The sequence below is a fragment of the Mauremys mutica genome, chromosome 1 (genome assembly GCF_020497125.1).
Source record: "Mauremys mutica isolate MM-2020 ecotype Southern chromosome 1, ASM2049712v1, whole genome shotgun sequence".
NCBI classification, from domain to species: domain Eukaryota; kingdom Metazoa; phylum Chordata; order Testudines; family Geoemydidae; genus Mauremys; species Mauremys mutica.
The window spans coordinates 264,417,879-264,435,239 of record NC_059072.1 but is presented as its reverse complement, the minus strand read 5'-3'; the positions used below and the strand labels follow the sequence as shown (position 1 = coordinate 264,435,239).

General features: G+C 43.5%; 1 protein-coding gene across 2 annotated transcripts in view; it reads right to left on the bottom strand.

Moving 5' to 3' along the window:
- The window catches only part of TMTC4 (transmembrane O-mannosyltransferase targeting cadherins 4), an 82,249-nt gene that overhangs the window by 29,186 nt on the left and 35,702 nt on the right, over window positions 1–17,361 (bottom strand). For both annotated transcript variants that reach the window (XM_045008753.1, XM_045008761.1), the window contains exons 6-11: window positions 15,415–15,512; window positions 13,102–13,194; window positions 9,856–10,017; window positions 8,665–8,867; window positions 4,984–5,155; window positions 4,762–4,893 (exon numbers count right to left, since the gene is read on the bottom strand). In XM_045008753.1, coding sequence (XP_044864688.1) covers window positions 4,762–4,893; window positions 4,984–5,155; window positions 8,665–8,867; window positions 9,856–10,017; window positions 13,102–13,194; window positions 15,415–15,512 — 860 coding nt within the window. The remainder of the gene's footprint in view (window positions 1–4,761; window positions 4,894–4,983; window positions 5,156–8,664; window positions 8,868–9,855; window positions 10,018–13,101; window positions 13,195–15,414; window positions 15,513–17,361) is intronic.

Genomic DNA, 17,361 nt, shown 5'->3' with positions numbered 1-17,361 from the left:
TTGTAGTGGGTTTTCTACTATTCAGTAGTACTGTCTGAATCTTGGGAGAACACTCCTGTTCTATGCCTAAGAGCCATCAAGGAGTCAAGCCCTGAGGTAAAGCAATGAAAGTTTGGGATGGGTCAGGAGGTCTGCTGTCAGAGGGAGGTGAAGAGGTGGTCACAGAGACAGGTGGAGCAGATCAGGGAACCATACCTGACTGGGCCATGATGGTGCTATAAAAATGATCACCAACCTCTCTCGTTTCTGTTCTGGACCTTGAGGAGCCAGGTCATTGGGGGATAAGTGTATGGCAGGAGGCGAAGCCAAGGGATGAGGAGGGTGCATCTCAGCACGTTCCGACTGTGCCTTCCCTTCAAGCAAAAGTGCCAGCACTTCATATTGGATGGTGTTGCAAAGAGATGTAGCTCTGGGGAGCCCCAGGTGAGACAGATTTCCTGAAAGACTGCGTTGTTCAACACCCACTTGTGGTCTTGACTGAAATACCTCTTCAAGGTATTGTCTGCTAAGATGTTGTGTAGTCCCGGAAGATAAATTGCTGAGATTTCTATGTGGAGAGATAGGCACCAATTCCATAGCTTTATGTACTCTGCACATAAGGACTGCGATCTTGGTCCTCCTCAGTAATTTGTATAGGATATTGCTGCCCTGTTGTCTAGCATTAGTCTGACTCAGTGACCTCTGATGTTGGATAGAAAGTGGAAGCAAGCAATATGGACTGCTCTGAGTTTGAGAACGTTGATATGGGGGACACCTCTTGTGAGTCTGTTTGCCCTGAGCAGTGAAGTCCTGAAAATTAGTGCTCCAACAGGGAGGCATCTGTGCCAATAATCTTTATGAGGGAGGGACGGGAGAATGGAACTCCCCCGCAGACATTCTGTGGATCCTTCCACCAGGTGAGGGATTTGAGACAGTTTGTGCTTGTTGGGAGTGTAGACAGACCTGAGCCAGCTGAGTGTGCAGACCTGCATGGGCTGTTACAAATGTGAAGGCTCCCATATGACCCAGGAGCTGAAAGCAGGCCCTTGATGTGGTTTGTGGGCTCTGCTGTAGCCTGGAAATGAGGCTGGACATTGCAGCAAACCTGCCTGAGGGCAAGTTTGCTCTGGCAGTTGTGTAGTCTAAAATGGCTCTAACAAATTCTATGCATTGTACTAGTGTTGGAATAGACTTCTCCACCTTAAGGCAGAGACAAATAGGGCCTTGTTGGTTGCTGACTGTACCTTGAGGAAGGTGCGAACCTTGAGGAACCTGTCATCCACACAGGGAAAGACAATTATTCTCAAGTGATGAATTATTCTCATGCAATGGCCAAGAAGACCTTGGTGAATATCCTCTAGGAGACTGAAAGGCCAAAGGGTAGGACCCGGTACGGTAAGTGGTGCTTGCCAACAACAAATTGTAGGAAGCATTTGTGGGATAGGTTCATAGCTATATGAAAGTATGATCTTGGAGGTAGAGGGTAACTAACCAGTCCCTTGGATCTAAAATTGAATGATCACTGCCTGAGTTACCATCCTGGATCACTGTGTGAGGACAAAGGAGTTCAAAAGTCCATAGATCCAAAACTGGTCTCCATCCCCATCTTTTCTTGGGAACCAGGAAGTTCCCGGAGTAGAATCCTTTTCCAGTAAAGTCTGGTGGAATGGATTTGATGGACTTTAGAAGGAGAGATTGTACTCCTGCCTTAAGAAGCCTTCATGAGAACAGTCCCTGAAAAAGGACGGGGGGAGGAGGATGGAAGGGAGGCATGGAGCTGAACTGGATGGATAGCCTGTCAAAACCACTTCTAGGATCCATCTGTCCAAGGTGATGAGCACCCAGGAAAGGAGGAAATAGGAGAGGTGTCGTTCTCCACAGGATGGGTTGGTGCATCATAGGATCCAGATTAAGGGGTGGTTCATGACCTTTGACCAGCAAGTCAAAAAGGTCACTTGGAAGAGGTCACCAGCAGAGTTTACTGTAAATGGTGACCCTTTCTTGGGAAATGTGGTTGGTTCAGTCAGTCTGAGGGAGGTTTGGTAGTCAACTGGGTGGGATCACTGTGCTGTCTGCAACATGCTGTATTTTCTTTTTGTTTCAGGTATACAGATGCCAAGAGATCACACAGTCTCCCTAGAGTCTTTAAGTGAGCGGAGGGAACCATTCATGGCATCACTGAAAAGCTTAGGCCTTTCAAAAGGAAGGTTCTCCATGGTATTTTGTATCTCCCTGGCAAGGCCAGAGGATTGCAGCCATGACACGTAATGCATGATTACAGCAGTTGCCATCGAATGTGAAGCTGTATGTGCCACATTGAGAGAAATCTGAAAGGAAGCCTTCATGATTAACTGGCCTTCTGGGAAGAGGGCTTGTAACTGCTCCCTCTGGTCTTGACGCAAATGCTCAGTGAAATGTGAAAATGTAATGTAATTTGTTAAGTCATATTTTGCCGTGATGTAATGAGGCTTAATCCCCATCACCTGCAAGGCTAGTGAATGCACCCAATTAGTCATGCTCTGCAGCTCTGGAGGGAGCAGGTGAATAGTTAATTGGCTCCCAGCCAGAGGGAGCAGAGCTAAGCCACAAAATAAGTAGATTGAAGAAGCTCAGCTGAGGGGAGAGACTGCAGAAGAGACAGGTGCCTCTGGCTGAGAGAAGCCCAGTGTTAGGGTAACAGAGATAATGGGGGCAAGTCCCCTACAGGGGCCACATACACTCCTGCAAAGGAAGCCCTAAAACAGGAGTACAAGGAGATGACTTCAGCAGCTCAAAGGGGCAGGAGAATTATCCATATACATTTGCACTTGTTCATGATACCCTGGAAGTGGTCTGAACTTTGTGACATGGCCAGAGGACTGAGCCACTGGATTCAGAAGCAGGAAGTTAGCAGGAGGCACTGAAGTCAAAGACAGCAGCAACATCCCATGCCAACACAAGGGGGTGCTTCAAAGATGAGTGAGTCCACCACACATCAAGGCCTGATAGTACACAACTCTAAATTGGAGAGCAGCCAAGGAATAGCTCTTGTAGCCTGTAAGGTCCAAGTACCTACGTTATTTATCAGAAGGCATAGTCCTGGAATGATATTGCTTATTTCTTTCACTGACAGCAACTACCACCAGGGAGTTAGGGGTGGGATTGGAGGGGGAAAAAATACTCCAAATCCTTGACTAGCAGATAGTATTTTTTGTCAACGCATTTGCATGGGGCTGGGATTGTTACTGCCAAACCATACAGGCCGGTGAGAGTAATGCCTCAATAAATGGGCAAGGCAAAAGGTTGCCTAGTTACCACACAACAGAACCTCAGATACACGTGTGTGTTTGTTTTTTTTTTCATTTACTGAGATAAGGAAATAGTGGTAGGTGAGGTAACCCCACCTTGTTGTAAATGTTGGCAAAAGATCCTTTTTAAAGGTGACCCCTTTATAGCTCTATTTCATTAATTTGTATATTTTTCGCTTCTCCAAGTTGAATATTTATTACATTTTTTTAAATAAGAAAGTTCAAATATTTCATTTAAATGCCACAAGACCTCGGGGTCCTGATCCACATTTTCTGAGGCACTGCTCTAGACTACAGAGCTCTGAAATTATGTAAGCTGGTAAGATATTTTTCTACAGGGATGCTGCCCAATGGAAATCTCAGCTTGGACTTGCAAAAGGTGAATGAAATTTAAACTGCAGCTATACTTCGAAGAGAAATGGCAAAAATGTAATAGTTTACAAATAAGGGGATGGTGAATATTCCTCCTCACTGCCAGTCCTAGAACTCAACTTGGGGTCAAAATTCAAGCTTTATTCTTTCTGGCTTGTGCATCAACGCTAGTATTAAATGGTGATGTTCTTCCCTGCACCTCTTAGTGCGGCAGCACAGAACTTGCAGCCCAAGGATGTGGAGGGCTTACCGTGGCTTTTAGCCACCTTTGAACCCTCCTGATACTGGGTTGCTCCAGGAGCTAAAGAGGCCTAGAACAAAACCTAGATAGCCATGGGGATCTGTCTAAGTTATGGCAGCCTCTCAGGCCTGCCCTATGGGACCCCAGTGCCTACCACTGACACGTCCCCTCCAGCTTCGCCCCTAGCATTCCCCCTAAGTCAGGGCTTGCAAGGGGATTCTCTGAAGGCAGCCTTTGGCAGTTTTCTGCAGTGCCTGCCACCAGGGGAAATCATCCCCTGTCCACAATGGAAGCTTTTTGCGCTCCTTTTCATCATTCTGGCCATTTTAATGGATGTCAAGGAGCACGAGTGAGGATCTCACCCATAAATTCAGTAGTTCTGTTGAGATGAGTGATTCAGTTCATTCTCCCATAGCCCTGTAGAGGCAGCACAGCTAACAGGAGAAAAAGCAGAAATGTACTAATGCCACTGAAGGAGACAAAAATAGGATTCTAAAAATACAAGACAGCGAATCAGTTGAATACATTTTTATGGTTTAATTTTTCTTTTTACACAGATTATGAAACTGCTGCAGAAAAGAGTCACTTTTGTATGCAACTATTTCAATGGATGGTACTAGTTACGTATTTAAGTATTTGGTCTTTTCTTATTTGACTAGATGTCTGCATTGAAGTCAATTTATTTTCATCTTTTTCAGTTTTGAATTAAAGTACTGAAACTTGCACTGGCTGAGAAGTTGACTATGCTGTCATTATAATTTAGATGTCTATTTTAGGCTGTGCTTTCACGAGGCTAGCATTGTACATCAGATGCTGTACTGCAATGTATACACCATGTGGAATATTAAAAAACTAAATAAAAGGTGAGTGTGACCAACTTACTTTAGCATTAAGAGGGCACACTGACAGAGCACTCCTAAAAAGCTGTTCTTCAGACCTCCACTGGTTACTGCGGATAACACAGCGCAGCACGTTGATCAACAAGATTCCTAGTACAGCGGCAGCAAGCATTTTCTTGAAGAAAGGAGATATAGGTTAATCATCATTGTATTAAAGTTCCTCCACTAGTCTTGGTCATCAGTTTTATTGACCATTAGTTAGTACCTTTTTCTTAGCTTGTTTGCTCAATAGACTAAATCCATACGTAAGTAGCATACAATAGCCAATACTGGGGAGGTAGATGACTCTCTCTGCAACAACAAATCCTACTCGGAAGAACAGGTTACTTGCAGGAAGAAAAGGGATAATAAGAAATCCCAGTCCCAGTGTCAGAATTCTGGAAATAAGAAACAGACTTACAATTTAGCAACAAAACTTAGATGAAAAAGTGCTTTTGTTAATATACAAAAACTGTTTACTAATCATTGGGAGCTATTATGTGGACTTAACCTATTCACATCTACCTCCCATTGAATTTAAATGGGTTCTGGGTGCCTAACTCTCGTGGGCTTCTTTGAAAATCTAGACACACTTCCCACAAAATTAAACTGAAGTCAAGACGTGGATTCCATGACACAAAATTACACTAATAAACTGGAAATCATTCATAGAATCATAGAATATTAGGGTTGGAAGAAACCTCAGGAGGTCATATAGTCCAATCCCCTGCTCAAACAGGACCAACACCAACATTAATTCTGTTCTCCCTGATCCAAATATACAGGCAATAAAACTACTGATTACAGCTATATACAAATTTTTGAAACTAATAAGTAACCAATTAAGGTAAAATATTTGACTTTTTTTTTAAAAAGCCACCTCAAAGATGCTTCATAAACATGTTAAAGAAGAAACTGTGCTTGAAATAACCAGTTTTCTCAGTAGAAGACCAATCAAAGAAGACAAGTGTTCATGTCAGAAAGCCGCCATGTTCATCATAAAGAGAGCCACCATCAAAGTATTTATATATTATGTTAAAATATTTATTTTTACACTAATTTTTATTTATAATAAACTTTTGAGAACTTGAAACCAAAATTGGGTGTCCTCCCTCCTCCTCTCCAATGTGCTAGGCCTTCACTGCACTTTCCAAATTATTTTATTAGTTTAGAGGTGATCATGGATGCTGGCTCATTGGCTCTCTGAGTTGCTGCCCCTCCTGCTTGGGTGGGGAATGGAGGCAGAAATTTGGGCTTTCACTGGTCTTCCCTCCTCTTCCCTCCCAGGAGGGGGGAGGGAGTGGCTTGGCTCTAACAGGGTCTGAGTCTGACCCACACACTCCGGTTGCCATTGAATTGCTAGATCAGGACAGACCCACTGACTGGCTCCCAACTGTAGAGGCAGGGTGAGGACTCACAGAATATCAGGGTTGGAAGGGACCTCAGGAGGTCATCTAGTCCAACCCCCTGCTCAAAGCAGGACCAATCCCCAGACAGATTTTTACCCCAGTTCCCTAAATGGCCCCCTCAAGGATTGAACTCACAACCCTGGATTTAGCAAGCCAATGCTCAAACCACTGTTTCTGCCCACGGCTGGCCCGTAGCCATTTTGGCTTTGTTCCAGCCCCACCCCATCCCCTCTTAGTATACTAGATCCTTAAGGGGCTATGCTGCTGGCCAAATTTTATTTGGGGTCTGGAATACAGTGACCAGATGTCCCGATTTTATAGGGACAGCCCCAATTTTTGGGTCTTTTTCTTATATAGCTCCTATTACCCCCTACCCCCGTCCCGATTTTTCACATTTGCTGTCTGGTCACCTAGTCTGGAAGGAATTTTTTTCCCCTACATAGCGAAAGACTGCGTGGGGTTTTTTCCACCTTCCATCAAACATCCAAGCAGTTTGATTTAGGGATTTATATTACATATATTGCAATTTTGGCTGGTTCCAGTGGGTGGGGAGGGAAAAGGGAGTTAAGAAACAGTCCTATACGAGGTTCTTAACTCAATGTGCTTCTTGGGCATGGGCCTCAAGCACAACTTTGCAGAGTGAAGGGGTCTATGCTTCGTGCAGCCTGGCTCCCATCTCCCCTACCTCCAGTGTGGATGAGGGGAATGGGCTGTGACTCTGACTTCTTGCCAAGATCCCCGAGCAGGCCTGGGGGCATAGAGGGGGCACTGCCCCCATATCCATTGTGAGATTTGTAGAACCTGGAGCCACTAGCACCCAATTAAATTGCACACTAGAACAGCCTTGCCTGGTAGTTTGGTAAGGGGTTCCTTGTTGGTTAATACCGTATATACTCGTTCATAAGCCAAATTTTTTTAGTAAAAAAGGGAAGCACCAGAGAAGGGGGCTGGCTTATGAACGGCTATAGAGAGGGAGAGGTGGGACACAGCCCCTTCCCCCAACAGAGGGAGCAAGGAGAGGCAGCACAGCCAGCAGAGCCAGAAGGGAAGAGGCAGGGCCAGAGTCTCTCTGCTTCTGGCCACGCTGCTCTCCCCCCAGCCTCCGAAGCAGCTGCAGCTCCAGGGCTGGCAGGCTGCAGCCGTGCCGCTCGGCCCCGCCCCCCAGAGCAGGCTGTGGCTGCACTGCCCGGCCCGCCGGAGCAGCTCCAGCCAGGCCAGAGACATCCTCCCCTGGCCCTCCCCAGATAAGGTGGGAAGGGATGGGATGGGGAGAGTGTGGGAGTCCCAGGCCAGGGGTAGGGTCATGTGGGGGGTGGTCACAGGGGTTACTCCCCTGACCCCCAGCTTCTCCCCCCCAAAAATAATTTCCCCACCAGTTGCTGTCCCAGCCCGTCAGGCTAAGCAGCTGGCGTGCTGGGACATTTTGTTTACTTAGGTTTACCTCTGTGCCTGCAGACGCTTGAGATAAACAAACCATCTCGGCCCACCAGCGGCTTATCCTGATGGCCTGGGAGCCAAAGTTTGCTGACCCCTGAATTATAGGGTTGGCTTATGAACGGGTCATAAAAATTTTCTATTTTTACTTATCCATTTCAGGGGGGTCGGCTTATAAATGAACCGGCTTATGATCACGTATATACGGTAGTTTATTAAAATTGCAGCTTCTGCAATAAACCATACTCTGGTGTGTGTGTCTCACTGCTTCTGTCTCTGTATTAATGAGAGAGTATTGACTTAGTAATGACTTAGGCTGTGCAAAGTGGTAAAAGCATGGAGGAAAGGGAAATATATATTAGATTTACATTTTAGAGGGAAAAATTGGCACTGCAGCAGATGATAAAAATTTGAACAATGGATGGCACTGGGATTAAATTATTTATATAATTTTAAAGAGCTGGCAAATTTATCAGTTATGGACATCCAAAAGGTGCAACCTAAACATATCATGAGAGATGTTAAATTCTTCTATGTATTAAAGGCTTCTATTTACAGAAGCTTTTGGTTTTCTTTTCTATGAAGTACAATTTCCCCCCCAATTATTTGCTCAATAACCCTTCATTGATAAAAGAGTAATCACTCTGGGATAGCATTTTATTTTTAATCAATGGCCAGAATCACTACATCTTTTCAAAAAAGGCCCCTTTTTTGTTATTACAAAAGAAGGAAAAAAAGAATTGTAAAAAGAGGGGCACAACATACATCAATTACACTCTGCTCTGACCACAAATTACTTTTTACCACCTACAGTGCTAAGGATCTCAAAATGCCATTTCAGGAGGAAAATAAAGCAGCCATCCATACCTCTTTCTACAAGTTTGCCTCCCAGTAGTCAATGCCCAAATTGGGATGAAACTGCAATAATAGCTATAAATATTTATTTGAAATACATTTGCTAGATATTGGTTCCACTGAATTGTTAAAATGATCAGTACTGGATTTAACAAAATAATACTGTACTTAACCTAGTGTGGAATTTAAAATTCAGCACTGTCTCTTACCTTCTCTTATGGCTGTCTTGTGAGCACAGAGCTTGGCATATCAGGGCAATTAGGCAGAACCAAAGTGCTGCTAGTGCAATTATTCTCCAGTCACTGACTGATTTAATAAGGGGTATGCAGCCCATTGACCAATCAAAACACAGCCACCAGGGACACAGCAGCAACCATGCATTCAACGAATAGTAGTAATTATAGTTTATAGCCTGTCAGTCAAAGGAAAACAAACATTTATTTGATACTAAACTTCCAAAAAAAAAAAAACCAAAATCCAACTTCAGCCCTCTTTGTTTCCCTTCCCTCCACCCCCAAAATGTATCTTGTAAAATAATAAGTGTCCTAACTTAAATGCTGCATGATTCTAATTACGTACAGGTCCATTCATTTTGCATTTTTTAAAAATATTATTTTTATCAAAAACGTTTTCCATGCACAGGATGGTTCTCCTATTCAGGATGGGAGATCCAATTGTAGACAGTCCTCTATGTATGTGGATCTCGGTGGGACAATCTCCCAGAATATGAGGCAATGTGAAAAAAGCCCAGCTTTATTATTGGGTATGACTATGCTGCAATAAAGACCCACAGCTAGTCCATGTCTTCTGACTTGGGCTCCATCTGCAGGGCTATAAAACTGTAGTGTAGATGTTTGAGGTCAGGCTGGAGCCTGGGCTCTGAGACCCCACAGGTGGAGAGGGTCCCAGAGCCTGGGGACCAACCCAAGCCCCAACATCTTCACGTCAATTTTATAGCCCCAAAGCCCGAGCCCCATGAGCCTGAGTCAGCTGACCTGGGCCAACCGCGGGTCTTTTATTGCAGTGTAGACATACCCACTGTAGGCAAAGCACAAAAAAAAAAATTAGAAAGCCACGTACCCAGCCAGAACATGGTGTTATTTTATTCAAAGGTGAAGGAAAAGTGCAGGACCAACTTTCAATATTTGTTAAGGGAAAGGACAGCAAAAGGATTGTATCCCTTCTCCCAAGAACAAAGAAAAGAGGGGAAGAAAACACACAGTACATTAAATAAAACCACACAAGATTTACTGAAAAGGTGATTCATCATACAGTCCACAAATACAAGAAACACTCATTTTATTGGTTTTTTTTTTTGAAGCGCTGAAGTAAAATTGAACTTTCCTTTTAAAGACCCAGTTTTTTTGAACTTGCGGAAGTATGACAGGTTTGTGACTTACTCTCACAAACAAGTTGTCTGCAAATGAAGCTGGGTTGTCTACTTCAGTAAAAGCAGGTGGTCCTGTGCCCATAATTCTCCAGCGCATACAGAGCATAGTGGCCCCTCCAGACAACAGAAGAGTTATCCTGAAGAGGAGTCCCTTTTTAAACAACACAACATTCTACAGGAGAAAACAACAACAGGACAAATTATTAACACCTTCAGATCTTCTTCCCACCCACCTAAAACAGAAATAGCTGGAAAGAAGATGGTATTTGTGCATTCTAAATATTGAAGGGAATAAATGTTTTACAGCCATTGAACCAAATTCTCTATTGCATGGGTATCTACTTGCTTTATGGCAAAAATATTTATTATAAATAACGAATAAGAAAGAAGCTCTTCAGAAGGACTGTGCCTTCTGATTGTACTGCATCTAATATGTATATTGTAGGGGAAGGGGTTCTCAAACTAGGGGTCGGGACCCCTCAGGGGGGTCACAAGGTTATTACCTGGGGGGGGGTCGCAAGCTGTCAACCTCCACCGCAAATCCTGTTTTGCCTCCAGCTTTTATAATGGTATTAAATATATAAAAAAGTATTTTTAATTTATAAGCGGGGGGTCGCACTCAGAGGCTTGCTATGTGAAAGGGGTCACCAGTAAAAAAAAGTTTGAGAGCCACTGTTGTAGGAGCTTTGGGAAACAAATAATCAAGAAACAAAAATAATAAAGGCTGAGGATTCCCTTCTCTCTGGTTTTATTTTGTGGTCTTCGTTGATTAATTTGAAAAGAAACACTTATTGCAAACAAAATCTTATTGATAATGAATTACAAAGGAAACAATTTTTCTTTAAGAAGCGTCTCTAACAATCTCTGGAAGTTTAAGTTATTTCTCAAGTCAGTTTCTGTCAGGGGATTTGAGGAACATACATGTAAGTATGCATACAGCATGTTGGAAAGATCAATACTCTGAGAATTAATGATAATGTACCGTAAGTATTTAATTTTAAAAATATCTCAATTAAATACAATTGAAATATTTAACTAGCGTTCTGTTTTAAACAGATATTTTTATATGATATTGTTCCAAAACAAGTGTTTTTCTCCATTTAAATCTATTCAGTGTAAAAATTATACGAGTTGATACATGAAAGTTGCACAGTTAAAAATTAGGGAAAAGGAGGAAACTGTGGTAAAATTATTAAAAGTGTGACTAAGCCCAAGTGACTTAGGAACCTATATTTTACTGTAAAATGTACTATTGCAGTTTATACAGGATTTATTATGGAGAAACGAGGCAAGAATTCCATCTTTAAGACTGCCTCTGGTGTTCCATTATGACCTAATTTTCAGGTCACTCTCCACTACATGGTTAGGGAAGTTTACCTTTCATGAAAATCATCATGATGGAGAGAAAAATTTAAAATAAACAAAAATTAGAAAAAATGTCACTGCTCTTTTGTCCAATTCTTATGCCAAGGGTTGAGGCTTAAATGTGAAAAGAGGGTCTGGAACTGAAATTGTGGTAAAAAAAAGTTTAATGTTCTTTAGGCTCCCAAGGGATGGGGGAAGAAATTGTAAGAAACTTGAAACCGTCTGTATACAACATTTCCATGCACAGATCAGAACAATTTTTGGAGGTGAGAGAAGTTAAAATTAATGAGCTATTAATATTTTCCATTATATTTTCATGAAGTAACTGGCATTTGAAGTTTTCCACACATAGCCCTAATGATTTAAAATTGTAAACCGAAACAATACTTTAAACTCTTCACATTTTAAAGAGCTTCACTTAAAAAAGGCTTATCTTTGAACCATTTTCCTCAATAAAACTCTGAAGTGGTTCTGCTTTAGCCCCCTACTAATCCCAAGACTCCTCACTTCTCTTAAACTGACTGACAGTCATCTTACACGGTTGAGTGCTCTGGCATTCCTTTTTGCTGCTAGAACTACCCCTTTCTCTTGAGCTAGATCTCTTTGCCCAAAATGGCTAATTCAATTCTACAGAGTCCACTCCCATTTACTGAGATCCCTCCTTAAGTTCCAAAGGGCCTTTCATTCACATTTCATCCTTGCAGAGTTTATGGAAGCTCCACAGGGCTTAAACTAAGCACCAGAGGAGCAACGGTTCTCTGCAGTTTTACGCCATGCAAAGTCCAATGAAGATTTTTCTGCCTTGTTGAACCCTCCACAGAAGGGACAGATAATTAGTTTGTCATTAGTAACTCTCCTCTCTCTTGAGGGACTATCCAGTTGTAGTCAAAAGTTTACCCAATGCTTGTTATTTCTGGGATTTGCTTGCCACTGCACATGTGACATGCCAGATTCCATCTGAGCTGATAATGGATGAATTAGGGTTCACTGTAGACACCCGTTTATCCTCCAGTGACTGCCAGTGGATTAACTGGGTTCTCATTCACAGCTCCTATGTCTAGATCAGGGGTAGGCAACGTATGGCACGGGGGCCGAAGGCGGCACGCAAGCTGATTTTCAGCGGCACTCACACTGCCCGGGTGCTGGCCACCGGTCCGGGGGGCTCTGCATTTTAATATAATTTTAAATGAAGCCTCTTAAACAATTTTAAAACCTTATTTACTTTACATACAATAGTTTAGTTATATATTATAGACTTATAGAAAAAGACTGTCTAAAAACATTAAAATGTATTACTGGCACGCAAAACCTTAAATTAGGGTGAATAAACGAAGACTCGGCACACCACTTCTGAAAGGCTGCCGACCCCTAGGAGGTCTCTAGGAGGTCTCTTTCTTTCTTTGCAATTTGTGTTCAGGGGAAAGAAAGTAGTTGAGCTGGATTGCCAAGAGAGAAAATTATTCTCTTACATAACAAGTACTTCTGTGCATGCTGTAACTCTTGCTTTTTCGGCCTTAAAATCTGTTTTGTAAACCTGGATAAATAATTCACTCTTCGCTTTGCCAATCGGATGTTGTCAACATCCATTTGACTGGTCTTGGACTGATTCCATACGTTAGAGCCAGCTTTCTTAAATACTTGGACATCAGCTCTTTATATATTGCTGTGAAAAGAGCTATGAAATGCAGGCATTTAAGTCTTGCTGGGTACAGCGGTGCTCTACCATGATCACTCATGTTGCTGAAAAGACGTTCCAGATCATTGCCTTGTTTTGCTGACTCTGAAATTATATCTAGTTTTTGACTGCACTCCCAGCACATACAAAACTGTGAAAATGGCATCTTTGTTGTTGCCTGGTCAGCTAGAATGAACTGAGACTGAGCACACTCACCTCCAATGACTTGTCCTTATGTAGTACCTTTTGAATGAGTTCCAAAATATTTAGTTTGTTAATCACCAGAGCATCAAATACAGCATTCAAGCCCTAAATAACCAAGAGAGAAAGCAGAATTCATTTATTAAAAGGGTATTTTAAAAATCCTATTTCTATATTGAATCGTGCATCTTAATTCTGATTCTGAACTTGTTACAAATGGATAGAGTCAGTGCTCCAAGAAAAAGAAAGAACACTGCAGGAGACCATGCCTCAGCACTTGACAGGATGCCGCATGCACCTCTGTGCATGGCCAGGCAGCCTCCTGGCCTATGCATGTGTAATGGGGGGCATGAGAACATTACCCCACCTCCTCTCTGCCCTCCCAACCCTTTTCGCAGCCCAGGGGTTGCAGTCATAGGGACTAGAGCAATAAAGTGGATTTTTAAAAGCCACCCATCCCTTACCTCTCACTGTGCACCAGTGAAGCATCAAGCATATTTTGGCTGGATGGGTTCAAATCACCTTTTTCTTTTTAAATGGTCACACAGGTTGCCAGAGCAATAGCTTAGACAGAGTTATTGAGGATCCAGGCAGGATTCTCACTGGAATTATGCCAATGTAAGTGCCCGATCCTGCAAGGTGCTGAAAACCTCTGGCAAAATTTTACAGACCTCTAAAGGATCTGAGGGCATTCAGCCTTCGTTTCTCAGCACTTTGCCAGACAAAACCTTAAAATCAGGAGTAATTCAACTAGAGTTAGTGGAGTTACACTGGTGAAAACAAGATCAGAATCAGGTCCCATATATCCATCTGCTCCAGTAACCATTTTATTCTGACATGCTATTTTCATGGCATATTCTATGTCAAATACATCCAAACCCCACCAAAAATGTTCAGTAATTTTTAACACTTATGCACGAGGGATATGTAGCTAGCATCCTAATATTATCTTTGGAGATGATCTAGTGTCTTAAGGGCTACGAGGAACTAGCACAAGCACATTGCTAGGTGAGGGTAAGGGTTTCTATTCATTAAGAGGCAAAGACCAAATCAGTCTCTGTCAGCCACAGGAATCAGAGGGAAACTGGCATGAACCTCAGAGCGACTCCATGCAAGGAGGCCAGCAGGCAGTATACGTGGTTGGCTTATTGAGGAAGAGAAGGAGGCAGGGATCCAGTTGGAAAGGGGCATTTCAGCATGAGGCACTATTCATTTTTGTGTATGGCTTCTATGGCTCTTCTTTACCCTTGTTTTTGCTCCCTTTGGCCTGTGCTTCTCTTACTGTGAAACCCTTATCCCGGAGCTTGAGGATGAATATAATCATCCTAACAATGTAACATCCAATAAAGACGGCCAGAAAATAAAAGCTGAGGCTGCTACTCAAACATTATTGTCATGCTACTATGAGAAACAATCACAGCACACCTTAAGTTAGAGAGCCACTTCTGTGTCTCCCACACATGCCTTTGAAAGATAGTCTATTTAAAAACAATTCTGCTTACGCTCCAGGGTATGTTTTCTGTCATTTGTTTTCTCGTCTTTATACCAAAAATAATATGAATAAGGTTCTTCATTCCTTAAATATTCCTCTGTTCTACTACTACTGCTGCTGCTGTACTACTCCATCCCTCCCAGTTCTAGCTGAAGCCATTCTCCAGCTGTGGAAATACACCCTAATTTTGGCATCTCAGTAGGCTACTGTTGAAGCGATAGGGTCATCACAAACAGGACAACCTCAGGTGAGTAAAAAGATACAGAAGCGCATCAACTCAAAAAAAGAAGGCTCCTATTTAGATACGTGCTTAAAATAAGGAAGAGAATTAATAAAAGCGATAAGCAGAACAGCTACTAACTAGGCAGTGTCAACAGTTCTTTTTAAAAAAAAAGAAGGGATGTGGGGCACACGAAAACATCTTGATCAGCCATTTATCAGTCTTGTTCATTTAGTCTATGAACAATCCCTTTGTAGATTTGCTGGCATCATGGGCCCAAGAGGACAGTCAGACATGCAAGAACACAGGCATCCAATGTGGCACAAACTAAAACTGGTATTATAATATCTACAAAGCAGGCAAGCAGAGACTCCTATAGGTACATGCAAGCTACTCTCAGAGACACAAAGAAGCACAAAGGAATCACATTAGAAGCACTGGGCACAGAGCCTGGCCAATGTTTAACATTCATAGGCCAATTTTCTTAACAGACTAACTAGTGCAGAAGCACAGTCTAAGTTGTTCACAGATGTGGAGAAGATCTGCAGCAGCATGTGTGCAGTAGTAGCTTATGGATGCTCAGGACAGAATTTAGTGGGTTACGAAGAGACCTTACCAGTACTGTAATTCCTTGTTCTTTGCACAGCATGGCTATTGCACCAAGAAGAACACTCGCCAGTACCCAGAGCATAGAAAAATGGTTCCCTTCCTTATCTGTCAATGTAAAATATGATATAAAATGGTACATTAACCTAAATTAACACTAGAAATTTTACTTTATAAAACACAACACTATTCATTTTCTCTTTAAATCTTCTCTCTCATGCCAAGCGAGAGATTCACCTTTTAAGACTCGAAGGTACCAATAGCAATATACTTGCATTAGTCCCTTGGCAGTAGCTATTTAATGCACCATAGACACATTAGATATCTTCCTGTTTGGTAGACATTCTAGTCTCTCCAATTCTAGTGTGGCAGAGGCTCCACACAGGTTTCCACAATACATTATCTTCAAAGACTAATCCCCACTCCGTAGACACAAGTGTATCATTCCCGGCTATAGGTCTGTTATTATTGGCCACTCTCCCAGGCTATCAGAGAATAAGAAAGTAAAATTCCTCCTAATTATTCTATGTGAGGTATCATCCACGTGAGTCATATTTTAACTGCTGCTTAATCTGAAAGGTGCACTGGGTTAAAAGCACTTGCAAGGCTGATTTGTTTAAGTAATACATCAGGATACTCCATTAACTACTCATGAGGGAATTTCACACCAAAAAATAAAAATTCTGCACACAATATTTTAAAATTCTGCAAATTTTGTCAATGAATAAATGTGGAGGCTCTAGCATGGCAGTGAGGAGCAAAGATCACTGGCTGCATGGAGGTGGGAGATCACACTGCAGCCCCTCCCTACCGGGACACAGACACGGCAGTGAGGCTGCAGGGCAGGCAGGCTCAGTCCAGCAGGATCTAATTGTGGAGGGGCTTAGTGTGGGGTGATCCAGGTGTGGGGCAAGAGGGTTCTGTTGGGGCAATCTGGGTGTGGGTGGCTCAGTCAGAGGGCCCAGATGCGGATCAGGATGCACAGGGGTTTGTTGGGTGGGAGGGGGGCATTCCAGGTGCTGGGGCAATGGGACTCTGCAGGTGAACGTGGTTGGGGCGAGGAGTGCTGGAACAATTTGTATAGTGGAGGTGCTGAGAGCCATTGAACCAAACTGTAAACCCTCTATATGATGCAAACTACTTCAAGCCGGGGGTGAGGCAGCATCCCCAGTTCCAGGACCCAGGGCTGGGGCTCAGCAGGGAAGGGGTTTGGTTGCAGGGGGCTCGCCTGGTGGGGGGATGAGAGTCATCAGGGTGGTGGTTCGAGTGCAGGGACGGTCTGGGTGCAGGAGATGAGGCTTGATGGGGGGTTGGGTATGTAGGAAGCTGGATGCACAGGGGAACAGCTTCCTGTACAGTGACCCCTCTCTCCATGGCTGAGGAGTGATGGGGGCAGGAAGCAAGATGGAGTTTGGAGTTTCTGGCAGCCAGGGGAGGTTTCTGGGGGTGGGTCTGACCTGGGCCCAGCTGCTCCTTGGAGGGGAAGAGGAAGTCCTGTCATGCTGAGCCCAGCAAAAGGTAGGAGCAGCCAGCTGGGGTGTCCCCAGCCCCACTCCTCCCTCCCCAACCCCTGGCAGCGATTTACCTCTCCACCAGCTGCTCCAAGGCACCCGAAACAACGTGCCCATGCTGCTGGGGAGGGGCGCATGACCGTGACCACTCTTGCAGCCTCCCTTTGCTTCCCCATCAGAAAGTCATTTTTCTGCATGGAAGCAAAGAAATCTGCAGGGAACATGAATTCTATGCGCGTGCAGTGGCACAGAATTCCCCAGGAGTAACTAACATTGTAACCGAAGGCTTGTCTACATTACCCGCTGGATCAACAGGCAGCAATCGATCCAGCGGGGGTCAATTTATCACGTCTAGTCTAGACACAATAAATCGACTGCCAAGCACTCTCCCGTCACCTCCAGTACTCCACTAGGGAGAGAGGCACAGGCAGAGTCGATGCGGGAGC